At 56.9% G+C, this 18951-nt stretch overlaps 2 protein-coding genes across 2 annotated transcripts; one reads left to right on the top strand and one right to left on the bottom strand.

Moving 5' to 3' along the window:
• Nucleotides 1-6197, bottom strand: SLC39A7 (solute carrier family 39 member 7). The gene is given in 9 exon segments (XM_072024829.1): nucleotides 1-138; nucleotides 141-279; nucleotides 1486-1682; nucleotides 2876-3013; nucleotides 3085-3207; nucleotides 3286-3363; nucleotides 3445-3613; nucleotides 3705-4529; nucleotides 6080-6197. Coding segments are annotated over 9 exon segments (1851 nt in total). The 5' UTR covers nucleotides 6134-6197; the 3' UTR covers nucleotides 1-10.
• Nucleotides 6198-7683: 1486 nt separating this feature from the next.
• RXRB (retinoid X receptor beta) lies at nucleotides 7684-18044 on the top strand. Its single transcript, XM_072024858.1, is given in 10 exon segments — nucleotides 7684-7970; nucleotides 8050-8147; nucleotides 8149-8198; nucleotides 11774-11953; nucleotides 12505-12668; nucleotides 13407-13536; nucleotides 15613-15745; nucleotides 15966-16057; nucleotides 17514-17619; nucleotides 17699-18044. Coding segments are annotated over 10 exon segments (1251 nt in total). The 5' UTR covers nucleotides 7684-7820; the 3' UTR covers nucleotides 17847-18044.
• The last annotated feature ends 907 nt before the right edge of the window (nucleotides 18045-18951 follow it).

The raw sequence follows: 18951 nt of genomic DNA, 5'->3' as shown, positions 1-18951 counted from the left end.
GCCCCCCTTTTCACTCGTAGCAGGCGATGGCGGCCATCATGGCGACGCCGGCCAGCAGGGCCAGGAGCTGCAGCAGGGACTGGAGGGGCGGCCTCGCGAAGAGCAGCTGGGGCAGCACCGCCACCGTCCCCACGTACACCCCCCGGCGGTGAAGGGCAGCACCCAAATTGGGGCGGGGGGCCCGGCCCCGTTGCCGTCGCCCCCCCCGGCCTCGGCCAGCAAGGAGCAGGCGGCCCCCGCCACCGCCCCCAGAGCCGTCAGCAGCTGGAGGCGCATGGCCTGGGGGGGGGGAGGAAAAAAAGGGATGGGGGGGTTACTGGGGGGACTGGGGGGACTGGGGGTGTTTGTACCACCCGGTGCTAGCTGGGGCAGGGGGGCTTGGGGGGGCTTTTGGGGTTGGGGATGTGGGGGGGGACACTAAAGGGTGTAGTGGGATATGGGGGGGGGTCTGGGATTGTGGGGGGGGAATGGGGGGGACCCTGAGGGGTTTTGGGGTTGGGGACATGGGGGGGGGACCCTAAGGGGATGTAGTGGGGCATGGTGGGGGATCTGGAGCGAGGGGGGGGAATGGGCGGGACCCTGAAGGGTTTTGGGGTTGGGGACGTGAGGGGGGGACCCTAAGGGGATGTAGTGGGGCATGGGGGGTCTGGGAGTGGAGGGGGGGGGACCCTGAGGGGGACCCTGAGGGGTTTTGGGGTTGGGGACATGGGGGGGGGACCCTAAGGGGATGCAGTGGGACATGGGGGGGAAAATGGGGGGGACCCTCAGGGGTGTTGGGGTTGCGGGCACGGAGGGGATGTGGGGGGGGACACTAAAGGGGTGCAGTGGGATATGGGGGGGGTCTGGGAGTGGAGGAGGGAAATGGGGGGGGTCTTGAGGGGTTTTGGGGTTGGGGGCACAGAGGGGATGTGGGGGGGGACACTAAAGGGGTACAGTGGGACATGGGGGGGTCTGGGAGTGGAGGGGGGCCATGGGGGGGACCCTGAGGGGTTTTGGGGTTGGGGGCACAGAGGGGACGTGGGGAGGGGCCCTGAGGGGCCATTGGGGTAATGGGGGACACTGGGGGGGGGGGGCGTGAGGGGACACAGGGGGACCTTGGAGGGGATGGGGTGGGATATGGGGGGGGTCTGGGAGCATGGAGGGGGTCCATGGGGGACTTTTGGGGTTGGGAACATTTGGGGGGGGGAGGTCTGGGAGCATGGGGGGGAGTCAACGGGGGGCTTTTGAGGTTGGGGTCATGAGCGGGGAAGGGTCTGGGAGCATGGGGAGGGGTCCTGAGGGGTTTTTGGGGTCCCTGAGGGGGTTTTGGGGTCCCTGAGGGTTTTTTGGGGTCCTTGGGGTCCTGAGGGGTTTTTGGGGTCCCTGGGAGGTTTTTGGGGTCCCCTGAAGGGGTTTTGGGGTCCCTGAGAGGTTTTGGGGGTCCCTGATGGTTTTTTGGGGTCCGTGAGAGGTTTTGGGGGATCTTAAAAAGGGTTTTGGGCTCACCTGGCGCTTGGTGCACCCCGACTGCACCAGGATGGCGAGGTCGCCCACCTCGTGGGGCACCTCGTGGAGCAGCACCGTGAGCGCCGTCACCGTCCCCAACCCTGTCCCCGCCAGGAAGGAGGCGCCGATGGCCAGCCCGTCCGTGAAGTTGTGAGCCACATCCGCCGCCAGGTTCAGGTAGCCCGACACCTGCATGGCTGTTTTTTTTGGGGGGGGGGGGGACGTCAAAGGGGTTAGTGACACGCCCCTCGTGTCCCCAACATGGTCACCAACTGATCTGTCGAGCGGTGATCCCAACACGGTTCCCAGTAACGGCCGTGATGTCCCCATTAATGTCGCCAACGCTACCTCCATTGACGTCCCCATCAACATCTCCAAGAACACCCCCCAAGATCCCAAAAACACCCCAGTGGTGTCCCCAGCAGTGTCCCATCAATGTCCCCAACACTACCTCCATCAATGTCCCCAACACCACCTCCATCGATGTCCCCAATGCGACCATTTTTGATGTCCCCAACACCACTCCAACAATGTCCCCAATGCTATCTCCAATAGTCCCCATCAATGTCATCTCCAACGCTATCTCCATCGATATCCCCATCAACATCTCCAAGAACGCCCCCCAAGATCCCAAAAACACCCCAGTGGTGTCCCCAGCAGTGTCCTATCAATGTCCCCAACACTATCCCCACCAGTGTCCCCAATGCTATCTTCAGTGTCCCCATTGCCATCTCCAAGACCACTCCCAGTGTTCCCAGTGATGCCCCAATGACGTCCCCAACGCCATCTCCAAGGGTGTCCACATCGACACCCCGAACAGACTCCAAACATGTGTCCCCAACGCTGCCCCCAACAATGTCCCCATCAACGTCTCCAAGAACGCTCCCCAAGATCCCAAAAACACCTCAGTGGTGTCCCCAGCAGTGTCCCCACCAGCGTCCCCACCACTATCTCCAAAAACGCTCCCAACAATCCCAATGATGCCCCAGTGGTGTCCCCAGTGGTGTCCCCAATGATGCCCCAGTGGTGTCCCAGTGGTGTCCCCAGTGGTGTCTTCAACAGCGCCTCCCAACGCCCTCCCCATTGATGTCCCCAACGCTACCTCCAATAATGTCCCCAACGGTTGTCTCCAAGAATGTCCCCACTGATCCCAGTAATGCCCCAGTGATGTCCCAGTGGTGTCCCCAACAGTGTCCCCAACAATGTCCCCAAGAGCACCTCCCAACGCTCTCCCCATTGACGTCCCCAATGCCCTCCCCATCAACATCCCCAACGCCACCTCCAACACCATCCCCAACAGCACCTCCAAGACGTCCCCAACGCTCCCATCAGTGTCCCCAACGCCCCCAGCAGTGTCCCCAGCGCCCCCCCAGCGCCCCCCCCCCCTTACCTGACCCCTCTTCCTCCTTCTCCACCTCCCGGCTCCTCCTCTTGGCCTCACGACCCTTGGTGGCCTTCCCGTCCCGGCGCCCCGCGGCGCCCCGCGGCTCCTCCTCGCCCTCGCTGGAGCTGTCCTTGGCCTTGGGCGCTGGGGAGGGTTGGGGTCAGCACCCCCAAATCCCCCTCCCCTAGCAGGGGACGGGGACGGGGGCTACGCACCGTGGCTGTGGCCGTGGCCGTGGCCGCCCTTCACGTGCCGCACGAATTTCTCCACCACCAGGAAGGCCACGATGCCGGCCAGCACCCACATCCCCACCGCCAGCATGCGGTCGTGCTCCGGGCCTGGGTGAAGGGACGGGGTCACTCCAGTCCCCAAAAGTCCCCAAAAGTCCCCAAAAGTCCCCAAAAGTCCCTTCCTACCTTGGTGTGAGTGCCCGTGACCGCGCGGCTCGGCGGGGACGTGCGCGTGGCCGCCGTCCGCGTGGTGCGCGTGGGGCACTGCGGGGACAAACGCCGGGAGCGTGAGCGTCCCCCTGTCACCCCCGTTGTCCCCATGGGGTTAGGGGGGGACACACTCACCCAGCGCGTGAGGGATGAGGTGGAGGAAGGCGTCCCCCAGCAGCCCCCCCGCCGCGAAGCTGAGCAGCAGCCGCAGCAGCGCCTGGTGCCGCGGGGCGTTGGACTCCAGCGGGATGAGGAAGAGGAGGAGGTACGGCGCCGCACTGATCACCAGGGTGGCCCCCAGCGTCTGGGGTAAGGGGGGGACAACGGGGAGGGGTGGGGGGCGTCATGGTGGTGGACAACCCCCACCCCAAGACCAGGTGTGGAGGGGTGCTCACCTGCAACCACAGCGTCAGCGTGTCGGGGCGCTCCCGCACCGGGGGATGCCGCATCTCGGGGGGCTTCTGGTGGCCCTGGGGGGCGTGGTGGTGGTCTTCATGGGCATGACCATGGCCATGGTGGAGGTCTTCGTGGGAATGGCCATGGCCATGGTGGAGGTCGTTGTGCGAGTGGCCATGGTCATGGTAGAGGTCTTCATGGGAATGACCATGACCATGATGGAGGTCTTCATGAGTATGACCATGACCGTGGTGAAGGTCTTGATGGGAATGACCATGACCGTGGTAGAGGTCTTCGTGGGAATGACCATGACCATGATGAAGATCTTCATGGGCGTGACTATGACCATGATGAAGGTCTTGATGGGAATGACCATGACCATGGTGAACGTCTTCATGACCATGACCATGACCGTGGTAGAGGTCTTCATGGGAGTGACCATGGCCATGACCATGGTGGAGGTCATCATGAAAGTGCCCGGGACCGTGGTACAAGTCCTCGTGGGAGTGCCCGTGGCCATGGTACAAGTCCTTGTGTGAATGCCCATGACCATGGTGGTCTTCATGCCCATGACCATGACCATGACCATGGTGGAGGTCTTCATGGCCATGACCGTGGTAGAAGTCCTCGTGGGAGTGCCCGTGGCCGTGGTGGAGGTCCCGATGCGAGTGGCTGTGGTGCAGGTCCTCGTGGCCGTGGTCGTCGGCGTGGGGGACGCGGCGGGGAGGAGGCAGAGGGCCAGCACCGCGCCGGCGGCCATGGTGGCAGCGAGGGGCGAGCCGAGTCGCCGCGTGCGGGAGGCCGTCGCCATCGTGCCGGCGTCCCTGCGGGAGAGAGGAGGGGGACGGGGATTGGGATGAGGATGAGGATGGGGACGAAGAAGGGGATGGGGATGGGGATGGGGATGAGGATGGGGATGGGGATGGAGATGAGGATGAGGATGATGGGGATGACGATGGGGAAGAGGACAGGGATGGGAACGGGGATAGGGACAGGGATTGGGATGAGGATGGGGATGGGGATGAAGATGGGGATGAGGATGGGGACAGGGATGAAGATGAGGATGGGTCGGGGACGGGGATGAGAATAGGGATGGAGATGAAGATGGCGATGAGGATGATAGGGATGAGGATGGGGATGAAGATGAGGATGGGGATGGAGAAGAAGATGGGAATGGGGATGAAGATGAGGATGATGGGGATGAGGACGAGGATGGGAACGGGGATGGGAACGGGGATCGGGGCAAGGGTGGGTATGAGGATGGGGATGAAGATGAAGATGGGGATGGGAACAGGGATGAAGATGAGGATGAGGGTGGGGACGAGGACGAAGATGAGGATGAGGATCAAGTTGAGGATGAGGATAGAGATGAAGATGAGGATGAAGATGGGGATGGTGTTGAGGATGAGGACAGGGATGAAGATGAGGATGGGGATGGAGATGATGGGAACGGGGATGAAGATGAGGATGATGGGGATGAGGACAGGGATGGGGATGAAGATGAGGATGGGAACGGGGATGGGGACAGGGATTGGGATGAAGATGAAGATGGGATGAGGATGGGGACAGGGATGGGGACGGGGATGAAGATGAGGATGAGGATGGGGACGAAGATGAGGAAGGGGATGGGAATGGGGACAGGAATCGGGACGAGGTTGGGGATGAAGATCAAGATGAAGACGGGGATGAGGATGAGGAAGAGAGTGAGGATGAGGATGAAGATGAGGATGAGGACGAGGAACAAGTTGAGAATGAGGATGGAGATGAAGATGGGGTGAGGATGAAGATGAGGATGGGGATGAAGATGAGAACAAGGATGAAGATGATGATGAAGATGGGGATGAAGATGGGGATGGGGATGAAGGTGATGATGAAGACGGGGGTTGAGGATGGGGATGAAGATGAGGTTGAAGATGATGATGATGATGAAGATGGGGATGAAGATGGGGGTGAAGATGGGATGAGGATGGGGATGGGGATCAAGATGAGGATGAAGATGATGATGATGAAGATGAGGATGACGATGGGGATGAGGATGAAGATGAAGATGGAGATGAAGATGATGATGATGAAGATGGGGATTACGATGATGATGAAGATGGGGATGAAGATGAAGATAAGGATGATGATGGTGATGATGAAGATGATGATGATGAAGATGATGAAGATGAGGATGGGGATGAAGATGGAGATGGGGATGATGAAGATGAAGATGATGATGAAGATGATGAAGACGAGCACGTGGCCGCGCCCCCCCCCCCGCTACCGTGGGCGTACCCGGGGGGCGGACCCCGAGCCCCCCCGGAGGACCCCGTACCATAGAGACGACACCGCTGGGCGCCTAGAGCGGCACCCGGAGGGGGGGGGGGCATACCATAGAGACGGCTCGCGCCGAACCATAGAGCGGCGGCACCGCGCGGGGCACCATAGAGACGAGGGGGGTGGGGGGGGTGCAGGGAGGGGTAGAGCGGCCCCGGGGGGGGGTGGGGGCCCCTCTAGGCTCCTCTCTATGCCCCTGGGGGTCTCTCACCGTCCGCGCGCTGCCTCCGGCTCCGGCCCCGACGTGGCACCGAGGCCCCCGCCCCCCTTGAGGGAATCTCGCGAGGCTTCGAGCGAGAGGAAGGAGACAGAGAGAGGGCGGAAGTAGGCTTGACGCCGCCGCCGCCATCTTGGATGCGGGCGAGCCATGGTGGTTTAGGGGGAAGGGGGGGGGGGAGAAACGCGCGCGCGGGGGGCTGCCGGGAGCGGGCGCGGGGCATTGTGGGGCCGGGGGGGGAACCGCAGGCGGCGGCGCCCGGAGCTAGGCCCGAGCCCTGGGGGGGGGGGGGGGGGCGGCGGGGGGAGGAGGCCGAGCCCGGAGCCCCCCCGGCGGCGCGGGATGGGAGACAGCGACCGCGGTCAGCGGGGGGGGGTTTGGGGGGGGTTGGAGGGGGTTTAGGGGGGTGGGGGGCGGTGGGGGGGCTCTGAGGGGGCGAATGGGGGGGGTGGGGGGGGCCTAGGGGGGGAGTGGGGGGGACTGGGGCCTTGGGGGGGCTCCTGAGGGGGGGTGGGGGGGGTCCTGGGGTCTTTGGGGGGGGGCTTGGGGGGGTTGAGGGGACCAGGGGGGCTTGGGGGGTTGGGGGGGCTCCTGGTGGGGTCTTTGGGGGGCTCTGGGGGGGGCTTGGAGGGGGTGGGGGGCTCCTGGGGGGGGCTGGGGACTTTGGGGGGGGGACTGGGGGCTTGGGGGGGGCTCCTGAGGGGGGGTGGGGGGTCCAGGGGTCTTTGGGGGGGGGCTCCTGGGGGGGTTGAGGGGGCCTAGGGGGGGCCTAAGGGGGTGGGGGGCTCCTGGGGGGGGTACTGGGGGCTTGGGGGGGCTCTGGGGGGGGCTTCGAGGGGATGGGGGGGGGTTGGAGGGGGTGGGGGCCTCCTGGGGGGGGCCTGGGGGCTTGGGGGGCTCCTGAGGGGGGCTTTGGGGGGACTTGGAGGGGTTGGGGGGGCTGGAGGGGGCTTGAGGGGGGTCCTAGGGTCTTGGGGGGGGCTTGGAGGGGTGGGAAGGCTTGTGAGGGGTCTGGGGGGGCCGTAGGGGGGGTGAGGGGGCTCCTGGGGGGGTTTGGGGGGCTTGGAGGTGGTGGGGGGCTCTTGGGGGGGGCCTGGGGGCTTGGGGGGCTCCTAAGGGGGGCTTTATGGGGGACTTGGGGGGTTGGGGGGGGCCTGGGGGCTTGGGGGGCTCTGGGGGGGGTCTCTGGGATGGGTTTGGGGGGCTGAGAGGGACCTGGGGGGGCCTGGGGGGGGCCTGGGGGGGTCTTGGGGACTTGGGGGAGCCTATGTTTTTTTTTTGGGGGGGGGGGTCTTAGGGTGTAAAAGGGAATTTTAACCATTAAGAGGTTTTTTTTTTTTGGGGGGGGGGCTGGGGGTTGCTGCGTGTTTTGGGGGGGCTCCTCACTCTTTTTTTTCTTTTTTTTTCCTTTTTTTCTTCCCCCCCCCCCCCCCCCCCCCCAGACTGCAGGAGCCCCGACAGCTCGTCCCTCAGCTCCTCACCCCCCCCCGCCGACCCCTCCGTCCCCCCCGTCCCCCCCCCACCCCAAACCCAACCCCAACAACCCCAAACCCCCCCCCAAACCCTCCTGGGCCCCACCATGGCCGCTTCCCTCAACGCCCCCCCCCCGCCGCCCCCCCCGGCCGTTTCCAGCCTGGGCTCCCCCTTCCCCGTCATCAGCTCCTCGCTCGGCTCCCCGGGGCTCCCCGCGCCCCCCCCCATCCCCTACGGCCCCGTCAGCAGCCCCCAGGTAAGCGCCCCCCCCCTAAAAACCCTATAACCCCCCCCCCGCGTTCAATTTTACCAATTTTGGCTTTTTTCACCCCAAGATTAACTCCACGGTCAGCCTGCCGGGGCTGCACGGGGCCGTCAGCAGCTCGGACGACGTGAAGCCCCCCCTGGGCTTGCGGCCCCCCCCTGCCACCCCACGGCCCCGGTGCCAAGCGGCTCTGCGCCATCTGCGGGGACCGGTCCTCAGGTAATGGGGTGGGGGGGGGGCCCTAAATAGGGTTTAGGGGGGTGCAGGGGGGGGATCCCGATGAAATGGGGGGGTTTGGGGGGGGGAAATGGGGTGGGGGGGGGAATGGGGGGAAATCCTATAAAATGGGGTATGGGAAATCCTATAAAAGGGGGGAATGGGGGGAAATCCTATAAAATGGGGTATGGGAAATCCTATAAAATGGGGTTTGGGGGGAAATTCTATGAAATGGGGTATGGGAAATCCTATAAAATAGGGAACGGGGGGAAATCCTATGAAAGGGGGAACGGGGGGAAATCCTATGAAATGGGGTATGGGAAATCCTATAAAATGGGGAACGGGGGGAAATCCTATAAAAGGGGGTATCGGAAATCCTATAAAAGGGGGAACGGGGGAAATCCTATAAAATGGGGTATGGGAAATCCTATAAAATGGGGAACGGGGGGAAATCCTATAAAAGGGGGTATCGGAAATCCTATAAAAGGGGGAACGGGGGGAAATCCTATAAAATGGGGTATGGGAAATCCTATAAAATGGGGTTTGGGGGGGAAATCCTATAAAAGGGGGTATAGGGGGAAATCCTATAAAGTGGGGTATGGGGGGAAATCCTATAAAAGGGGATGGAGGGGATGGGGTGATGGGATCCTATAAAATGGGATGTAAGGGGTAGGGGGTGGGGGGATCCTATAAAATGGGATGTAGGGGATGGGGGTAGTAGGATCCTATAAAATGGGATGTAAGGGGTAGGGGCAGAGGGATCCTATAAAACAGGACTTAGGGGATAGGGACAATGAGATCCTATAAAACGGGATGTATGGGATAGGGGCAGCAGGATCCTATAAATTGGGATGTAAGGGGCAGGGGCACTGGGATCCTATAAAGTGGGATGGAGATAATAGGGGCAGAGGGATCCTATAAAATGGAACGTAAGGGATAGGGACAATGAGATCCTACAATATGGGATGTAGGGGATGGGGTGGAGGGATCCTATAAAATGGGATGCAAAGAAGCAGGGATAACGGGAATGGGGACGTCTGGGGCCCCTCGAAATTGTTTTAGGATGGGATGTGGGGATATCTGAGATGGTTTTGGGTTGGAATAATGGAGATGGGGACATCTGGGGTCCCTGAAATTTGTTTTAGGGTGGTTTTGGGGATACCTGGGATGGTTTTGGGGTGGGAAAATGGAAACGGGGACATCTGAGGGTCCGTCATATTTGTTTTAGGCTGGGATATTGGGATTTTTGGGGTGGGATAACGGGAATGGGAACATCTAGGGCTCCTTAAATTTGTTTTAGGATGGGATGTGGGGATACCTGGGATGGTTTTGGGTTGGAATAACGGGAACAGGGACAGCTGGGTCTCCAAATTTGTTTTAGGATGTAATGTGGGGATACTTGAGATGGTTTTGGGATGGGATAATGGGAATGGGGACACCTGGGGCCCCTGAAATTTATTTTAGGGTGGTTTTGGGGATACCTGGGGTGGTTTTGGGTTGGAATAATGGGAATGGGGACATCTAGGAGCCCTCAAATTCATTTTAGGATGGGATGCGGGGATACTTGGGATGGTTTTGGGATGGAATAACAGGAAAGGGGACACTTGGGGCCCCTGAAATCTGTTTTAGGGTGCGATATGGGGATACCTGGGATCTTTTTGGGTTAGAATAATGGGAATGAGGACATCTAGGAGCCCTCAAATTCATTTCAGGTTTGGAAGTGGGGATTTTTGTGGTGGGATAACAGGGACAGGGATATTTGGGGCCGCTCAAATTTGTTTTAGGATGGGATATGGGGATACTTGGGATGGTTTTGGGGTAGAATAATGGGAACAGGGACATCTGAGGGCCCCTCAGATTTGTTTTAGGATGTGATGTGGTGGTACCTGGGGTGGTTTTGGGGTGAAATAATGGGAGCAGGGACATCTGTGTCTCTTCAAATTTGTTTTAGCCTGGGATGTGGGGATTTTTGGGATGGTTTTGGGTTGGAATAATGGGAACGGGGACATTAGGAGCCCTTAAATTCATTTTAGGATGGGATGCGGGGATACTTGGGATGGTTTTGGGATGGAATAACAGGAAAGGGGACAGCTGGGGCCCCTGAAATTTGTTTTAGGGTGGGATGTGGGGATACTTGGGATCTTTTTGGGTTGGAATAACGGGAATGAAGACATCTAGGAGCCCTCAAATTTGTTCAGGATGGGATGTGGGGATTTTTGTGGTGGGATAACAGGGACAGGGATATTTGGGGCTGCTCAAATTTGTTTTAGGATGGGATGTGGGGATACCTGGGATGGTTTTGGGTTGGAATAACAGGAATGGGGACACCTGGGTCTCCTGAAATTTGTTTTAGGATGGGATGTGGAGATAGTTGGGATGGGATAATGCAAATGGGAACATCTAGGACCCCTCAAATTTGTTTTAGGATGGGATATGGGGATACTTGATGGTTTTGGGGTGGGATAATGGGAATGGGGACATCTAGGAGCCCTCAAATTCATTTCAGGATGGGATGTGGGGATTTTTGGGGTGGGATAACAGGGACAGGGATATTTGGGGCTGCTCAAATTTGTTTTAGGATGGGATGTGGGGATACTTGGGATGGTTTTGGGGTAGAATAATGGGAACAGGGACATCTGAGGGCCCCTCAGATTTGTTTTAGGATGTGATGTGGTGGTACCTGGGGTGGTTTTGGGGTGAAATAATGGGAGCAGGGACATCTGTGTCTCTTCAAATTTGTTTTAGCCTGGGATGTGGGGATTTTTGGGATGGTTTTGGGTTGGAATAATGGGAATGGGGACATTAGGAGCCCTTAAATTCATTTTAGGATGGGATGCGGGGATACTTGGGATGGTTTTGGGATGGAATAACAGGAAAGGGGACAGCTGGGGCCCCTGAAATTTGTTTTAGGGTGCGATATGGGGATACTTGGGATCTTTTTGGGTTGGAATAGCGGGAATGAGGACATCTAGGAGCCCTCAAATTCGTTTCAGGATGGGATGTGGGGATTTTTGGGGTGGGATAACAGGGACAGGGATATTTGGGGCCGCTCAAATTTGTTTTAGGATGGGATGTGGGGATACTTGGGATGGTTTTGGGGTAGAATAATGGGAACAGGGACATCTGAGGGCCCCTCAGATTTGTTTTAGGATGTGATGTGGTGGTACCTGGGGTGGTTTTGGGGTGAAATAATGGGAGCAGGGACATCTGTGTCTCTTCAAATTTGTTTTAGCCTGGGATGTGGGGATTTTTGGGATGGTTTTGGGTTGGAATAACAGGAAAGGGGACACTTGGGTCTCCTGAAATTTATTTTAGGGTGGCTTTGGGGATACGTGGAATGGTTTTGGGGTGGGATAATGGGAACGGGGACATCTAGGAGCCCTTAAATTCATTTTAGGATGGGATGTGGGGATACTTGGGATGGCTTTGGGATGGAATAACGGGAACGGGGACGCATAGGCCTTAAATTCGGGCTTGGGAACACCCGAAACGACCTCAGCGCACCCACCGCAACCTGGATACGTGTTCCTACACCCCCCCAACCCCCTTTTTTCCCCTTTTCCCCCTATTTTTTCTAGGGAAACACTACGGGGTGTACAGCTGCGAGGGCTGCAAGGGCTTCTTCAAGCGCACCATCCGCAAGGACCTGACCTACAGCTGCCGCGACAACAAGGACTGCGTGGTGGACAAGCGGCAGCGCAACCGCTGCCAGTACTGCCGCTACCAGAAGTGCCTGGCCACTGGCATGAAACGGGAAGGTTCGAGGGGTTTTGGGGCTAAAAACCGGCCCAAAGGGTCGTGGTGAATGGGTCAGGTCCAGTTGGAGGCCGGTCGTTAGTGGGATCCCCCAGGGCTCGGTGCTGGGGCCGGTCCTCTTTGATATCTTCATCGATGGTTTGGATGAGGGGATGGAGCGCACCCGAAATTTGTAGATGACCCCAAGTTAGGCGCGTGCCTCGATCTGCTCGAGGGTAGGAAGGCTCTGCAGGAGGATCTGGATAGGCTGCGCCGATGGGCTGAGGTCAACTGCATGAAGTTCAACAAGGCCAAGTGCCGGGTCCTGCACCTGGGGCGCAATAACCCCAAGCAGAGCTGGGAGATGAGTGGTTGGAGACATCGAGGTGCTCGAGGTCTTCAAAAGCCGTTTAGATGTAGAGCTTCGGGATATGGTTTAGTGGGGACTGTTAGCGTTAGGTCAGAGGTTGGACTCGATGATCTCGAGGTCTCTTCCCACCTAGAAATTTTGGGATAAGGCCGGGAGGGCTTCTCGAGCCCCCCCCCGGTGTTAATTGTAGGGTTTTTCCTCCAGCCGTGCAGGAGGAGAGGCAGCGGGGCAAGGAGAAGGAGGGCGAGGGCGAGCTGGGCGCCAGCGCCAACGAGGAGATGCCGGTGGAGAAGATTTTGGAGGCCGAGCTGGCGGTGGAGCAGAAATCGGACCAAAACGTGGACGGATCCGGCACCGGGGGCAGCTCGGTGAGTATCCAAATCAAAACAAAAAACAACCCCAAAAAGGGTTTTTTAGTTTTTTGGGGGGATTTTTAGGGGTTTTTAGTTTTTTTTTTTAGGGTTTTTTTAGGTTTTTTTTAGGGTTTTTTAGTTTTTTTTTAATTTTTTTAGGGTTTTTTTAGTTTTTTTTTTTATATTTTTTTAGTTTTTTTTTATTTTTTTTTAGGGTTTTTTATTTTTTTTTAGGGTTTTTTAGTTTTTTAGGGTTTTTAGTTTTTTTAATTTTTTTTAGGTGTTTTTTAGGGTTTTTTACGTTTTTTTTATTTTTTTTTATTTTTTTAGGGTTTTTTTAGGGTTTTTAGTTTTTTTTTAGGGTTTTTTTAGTTTTTTTTTAGTTTTTTTAGGGTTTTTAGGTTGTTTTAGGGTTTTTAGGTTGTTTTAGGGTTTTTTAGGTTGTTTTAGGGTTTTTTAGGGTTTTTTAGGTTTTTTTAGGGTTTTTTTAGGGTTTTTTAGGGTTTTTTTAGGGTTTTTTAGGGTTTTTTTAGGGTTTTTTAGTTTTTTTTTTAGGGTTTTTTAGGGTTTTTAGGTTTTTTTTTAGGGTTTTTTAGGGTTTTTAGTTTTTTTTTTTTAGGGTTTTTAGGGGTTTTTAGGTTTTTTTTTAGGGTTTTTAGGGGGTTTTAGGGGGGTTTAGGGGTTTTTAGGGGTTTTTAGGGGGTCTCCGCGCCGCCCTGCTGACCCCGTTGCGTCCCCGTCCCCGTGCATCAGCCCAATGACCCGGTGACCAACATCTGCCAGGCCGCGGACAAGCAGCTCTTCACCCTGGTGGAGTGGGCCAAGAGGATCCCGCACTTCTCCGAGCTGCCCCTAGACGATCAAGTCATCCTATTGAGGGCGGGTGAGCCCCGGGATTTAGGGTCGGGGGGGATCCGGGGGGGTTGGGAAGGGGGGGAGGCACCAAATAGGGTGGGGAGGGTTGGAGGAGGAGGGGGAGGGAAGGGTTGGGGGGGGTATAGGAAGGGGGTTGTGGGTTTTAGGGGATGGGTGTCCCGTAAATTGGGGGGTTAGGGTCTGGGGGTGGGGGTTTGGGGTTGTGGAAGGGGGATCTGGAGAGATGAGACCCCATACGGGGGGGGGTTGGGGGGTGGAAAGGGGGTGTCTGCCCCATAGGGGATGTTGGGGTGGGTGTTTGGGGGATGGGATTTGGGCGCTTGGGGGGGATTTGGGGGCTTGGGGGGGGGTTGGGATATGGGGATTTGGAGGGGGGAATTTGGGGGTTTGAGGGGGGATTTGGGGAATTGGGAGTGGGATTTGGGGGGTGTGGGGGGTGGAATTTGGGGATTTGGGATGGGGATTTTGGGGTTTGGTGCGTGAGGTTTGGGGAGTGGGGTTTGGGGGTCTGGGGTTACAGAATTTGGGGATTTTGGGGAGTGGGGAATGGGATTTAGGGGCTGGGGAGGCAAAATTTGGAGCTCGGGCTGGAATTTTGGGGTCAGGGGCTGGAATTTGGGGGTCTGGGAATGGAATTTTGGGTCTAGGGGCTGGAATTTTGGGGTCTGGGAATGGAATTTTGAGTTCTGGAGGAAGGAATTTGGGGCTCTGGGAGTGGAATTTTGGGCTCTGGGGCTGGAATTTTGGGCTCTGGAGGAAAGAATTTTGGGTCTGGGGGTAGAATTTGGGGATTTGGGGGAGAAATTTTGGGGAGTGGGGTTTGCGGGTCTGGGGCACGGAACTTGGGGATTTGGGAGGGGGGATTTTGGGGTGTGGGGAGTGGGATTTAGGAGCTGGGGGGCAGAATTTGAGGCTCAGGGTATGGAATTTGGGGTCTGGGGGGTAGAATTTTGGGGTCTAGGGTCTGGAATTTTGGTGTCGGGGGCTGGAATTTTGGGGTCTCCGGGGCTGGAATTTGGGTCTCCGGGGCTGGAATTTTGGGGTCTGGGAATGGGATTTTGGGCTCTGGAGAAAGGAATTTTGGGGGTCTGAGGCTGGAATTTTGGGCTCTGGGGGCTGGAATTTGGGGCTCGGGCTGCAATTTGGGGTCTGGGAATGGAATTTTGGGTCTGGAATGGAATTTTGGGGCTCGGGCTGGAAGTTGGGGTCTGGGAATGGAATTTTGAGGTCTAGGGGGTGGAATTTGGAGCTCTGGGGCTGGAATTTTGGGGTCGGGGGCTGGAATTCTGGGTCTAGGAATGGAATTTTGGGGCTCTGGGGCTGGAATTTTGGGGCTCTGGGAGTGGAATTTTGGGTCTGGGGGGTAGAATTCGGGGATTTGGCGGAGAAATATAGGCAGGCGCTATCAGGGGAGGCCGAGAAGCGCCTCTGGGATTCCGGGGGGGTGTCTTTGGGGCTGGAGTGTTGTTTTTGGGGCGGAGGGGTGTCTTTGGGGGCCGGGTATTTTTTTGGGGGCTGTTTTTTTTTTTGGGGGGGGCGCTGGGGTTTTATTTTGGGGGCCGTTCTTTTTTTTTGGGGGCGGGTTTTTTTGGGGGGGGCCAGGTTTTTTTTGGGGGGGCTGTGGGTCGTCTTTGGGCTGGGGGGATGTCATCTTTGGGGCCGGGGATCGTCTTTGGGGCCGGGTTTTTTTTTGGGGGGGCGGGTTTCTTTTTGGGGGCCGTTTTTTTTTATTTTGGGTCCGAGGGGGTATTTTTGGGGGCTGGGGTTTATTTTTTTGGGGCCGGGGGGGTGTCTTTGGGGCCGGGTTTTTTTTGGGGAGGCTGTTTTTTTTGGGGGGGGGGGGGGGGGGGCGGGGGTGTTTTTGGGGCTGTTTTTTTTTTTGGGGGGGGGGACCAGTTTTTTTTTTTGGGGGGGGGGGCAGGGGGGGGTGTTTTTGGGGCCAGGGGGTGTCTTTGGGGCCGGGTTTTTTTTTGTGGGGGCCGTTTTTTTTTTTTGGGGGGGGGGGGGCATTTTTTTTTGGGGGGGTCTGGGGGGGTATTTTTGGGGCCGGGGGGGGGGCCTGACCACCCTCCCGGTGCCGCAGGCTGGAACGAGCTGCTGATCGCGTCCTTCTCGCACCGCTCCATCTCGGTCAAGGACGGGATCCTGCTGGCCACCGGCCTCCACGTGCACCGCAACAGCGCCCACAGCGCCGGCGTGGGGGCCATCTTCGACAGGTGGGGGGGCTTTTTAGGGTGTCCCCCCCCCACCTTAAATCCTGTTTTTTTTTTATTTTTGGGGGGGGCGGCAGGTCCACGCGCACCCCAACAGCGCCGGGGTGGGGGTCATCTTGGACACATGGGGGGGTCTCGGGGAGGAGCTGGGGGGGTTTTTTGTGTCCCCCCCACCCCACCCTAAATCCTGGGGTCTCCTTTTTTTTTTTGGGGGGGGGCGCAGGGTGCTGACCGAGCTGGTCTCCAAGATGCGGGACATGCGCATGGACAAGACGGAGCTGGGCTGCCTCCGCGCCATCATCCTCTTCAACCCTGGTATGGGCACCCCAAAACACCCCCCCTCATTAATTTCAACCCCCCTTTATTCATTTTACCCCCCTCTCATTAATTTAACCCCCCTTATATTAATTTTAACCCCCCTTTATTAATTTTAATCCCCCCTTTATTAATTTAACCCCCTCCTCATTAATTTTACCTCCCCTTTATTGATTTTTACCCCCCTCATTAATTTTACCCCCCCTTTATTAATTTTAACCCCCTCCCATTAATTTTACCCCCCCTTTATTAATTTCAACCCCCTCCTCATTAATTCTAACCCCCCTTTATTAATTTACCACCCCCATTAATTTCCCCCCCCATTAATTTTAACCCACCTTATTAATTTAACCCCCCTTTATTAATTTTACCCCCCCTTAATTAATTTTACCCCATCTTCATTAATTTTACCCCCCTTTATCAATTTTACCCCCCTCTTCATTAATTTTACCCCCTCCCATTACTTTTAACCCCCGTTTATTAATTTTACCCCCCCATTAATTTTACCCCCCTTTATTAATTTCAACCCCCTCCTCATTAATTTTAACCCCCTCCCATTCATTTCGACCCCCCTTATCAATTTTGACCCCCCTTTATCAATTTCACCCCCCTTTATTTATTTTCACCCCCTTTTATTAATTTTAACCCCCCCTCATTAATTTTAACCCCCCTCATTAATTTAATCTCCTCCCATTAATTTTACCCCCCTTTATTAATTTAACCCCCCCCTTATTAATTTTGACCCCCTCCCTTTATCAATTTTACCCCCCCATTAATTTCAACCCCCTCCTCATTAATTTTACCCCCTCCTCATTAATTTTACCCCCCTTTATTAATTTAACTCCTCCTCATTAATTTTACCCCCCCCATTAATTTTACCCCCCCTTTATTAATTTTAACTCCCTCCTCATTATTTTTACCCCCCCTTTATTAATTTTACCCCCTCTTCATTAATTTTACCCCCTCCCATTAATTTTACCCCCCCATTTATCAATTTTACCCCCCCTTTATTAATTTTACCCCATCCTCATTAATTTTAACCCCCCTTTATTAATTTAACCCCCCCGTTTATTAATTTTACCCCCCCCTTTAATTTTAACCCCCACCTTTATTACTTTTACCCCCCTCCTCATTAATTTTATCTCCCTCCTCAATTTCACCATCCTCCTCATTAATTTTGCCCCCCCATTAATTTTACCCCCCCTCTTTAATTTCCCCCCTTTATTAATTTTAACACCCCCCTTTATTAATTTTAACCCCCCCATTAATTTTAACCCCTCTTTATTAATTTTACCTCCCCTTTATTAATTTTAACCCCCTCCCATTAATTTCAACCCCCTTTTATTAATTCTCCCCCCATCAATTTTTCCCCGTCCTCATCAATTTAACCCCCTTTTATTAATTTTACCCCCCTCCTCATTAATTTCCCCCCCCCTTATTAATTCCCCCCCCCCAGACGCCAAGGGCCTTTCCAACCCGGGCGAGGTGGAGCTGCTGCGGGAGAAGGTTTACGCCTCGCTGGAGTCCTACTGCAAGCAGAAGTACCCCGAGCAGCAGGGCCGGTAAGAAAAGGGTTTAATTAAAACGGGGGGGGGCTTTTAGTGTTATTAACCCCCCCCCTAATTAATTTCCCCCCCCCAGGTTCGCCAAGCTGCTGCTGCGCCTGCCGGCGCTGCGCTCCATCGGGCTGAAGTGCCTGGAGCACCTCTTCTTCTTCAAGCTGATCGGGGACACCCCCATCGACACCTTCCTCATGGAGATGCTCGAGGCCCCCCACCAGCTGTCCTGAGACCCCCCCCCGAAAAAAAAAAACACAAAAAGACAAAAAAAACATCAAAAACGCGAAAAAAAACGACAAAAACGCAAAAAAAAACGACAAAAAAAGGGGTTGGGGAGCCCCCAGGATTAAAAAAAAAAACGGGGAGGGGAGCGGCAGGGCCCCCCTGGGGGGGGCTGGGGGGGCTCCCCCCCCCCCCAAAAAAAATAATTAACCCAGGGCCGGCCCCTCCCTCCTCGCCCCCCCCCCTTGTATAATAACCGTGCCCCCCCCCCCTCAAAAAAAAATATTTCAGGCCCCCGGGGTGCCGGTGCCCTGCGGCCGGGGGGGGGGCCCCCAAAACCGTGGCGTGCCCCCGGGGGGGGGGGTTATTTTTTGGGGGCAGCCCCCCCCCCTTTATGCCCCCCCCCCCACTCAGGCACCCGGATAGCACTTTGAATCCCTCCCTCCCCCCCCCACTATGCAGCAGGGGGGGGCCTGGAGGGGGGGGGTCTCCCTTTGCGCCCCCCCCCCCTTCCTCTCCCAGAGCTTGGGGGGGGGGGGGGTTGTTTTTATTGTAGGTCCTACCCCCCCCGCGCCCCCCCCTCGCCCTTTCCTCGTGGTTTTATTTCAGCTTCGGCGTTTGCCCCCCCCCTTAAAAAAAAAAAAAGCCCCCCCCCCCCCCCCGTCGCTTCGGAGTTCAGTGATTAAAGTTGCTGCTTCTCGGTGGGGGGCTCCGTGTGCGTGTGTCCCCCCCCTCCTCCTCCCTCTTCGGGGCTATTTTTGGGTCGAAATTCCAGGTTTTTGGCTCGCCCCCCCCCCCCCGGGAGCACAGAGGCGGCTCTGTGCGAGCTGAAGGGCCGAGTGTCTGCGCCTGGGCGGGGGCCATATGGGGGGGGGAATGGGGTTTTTTTTTGGGGTGGGGGGGGCGCTGCCACGTCCCATGGGGTGGGGGGGGAAATGGGGGGGTTTAGAGGGGGCTTGGGGGGGTGGGATTGGGGTGGGGTTTTGGGATGGGGTGGGGGGGCAGGAGGGGGGTTGTGGGGTGGGGACAGGGGATATGGGATGGGGACAGGATTTGGGGGGGGGGCTTTGGGGTTGGGACAGGGGCTGGGGACATGGGACAGGGGTGGGGACA

The sequence above is a fragment of the Anas platyrhynchos genome, chromosome 17, assembly GCF_047663525.1.
Source record: "Anas platyrhynchos isolate ZD024472 breed Pekin duck chromosome 17, IASCAAS_PekinDuck_T2T, whole genome shotgun sequence".
Taxonomy (NCBI): Eukaryota; Metazoa; Chordata; class Aves; order Anseriformes; family Anatidae; genus Anas; species Anas platyrhynchos.
Note: the sequence above shows the minus strand (reverse complement) of the source record. Positions and strands in the feature narration are given on the sequence as shown.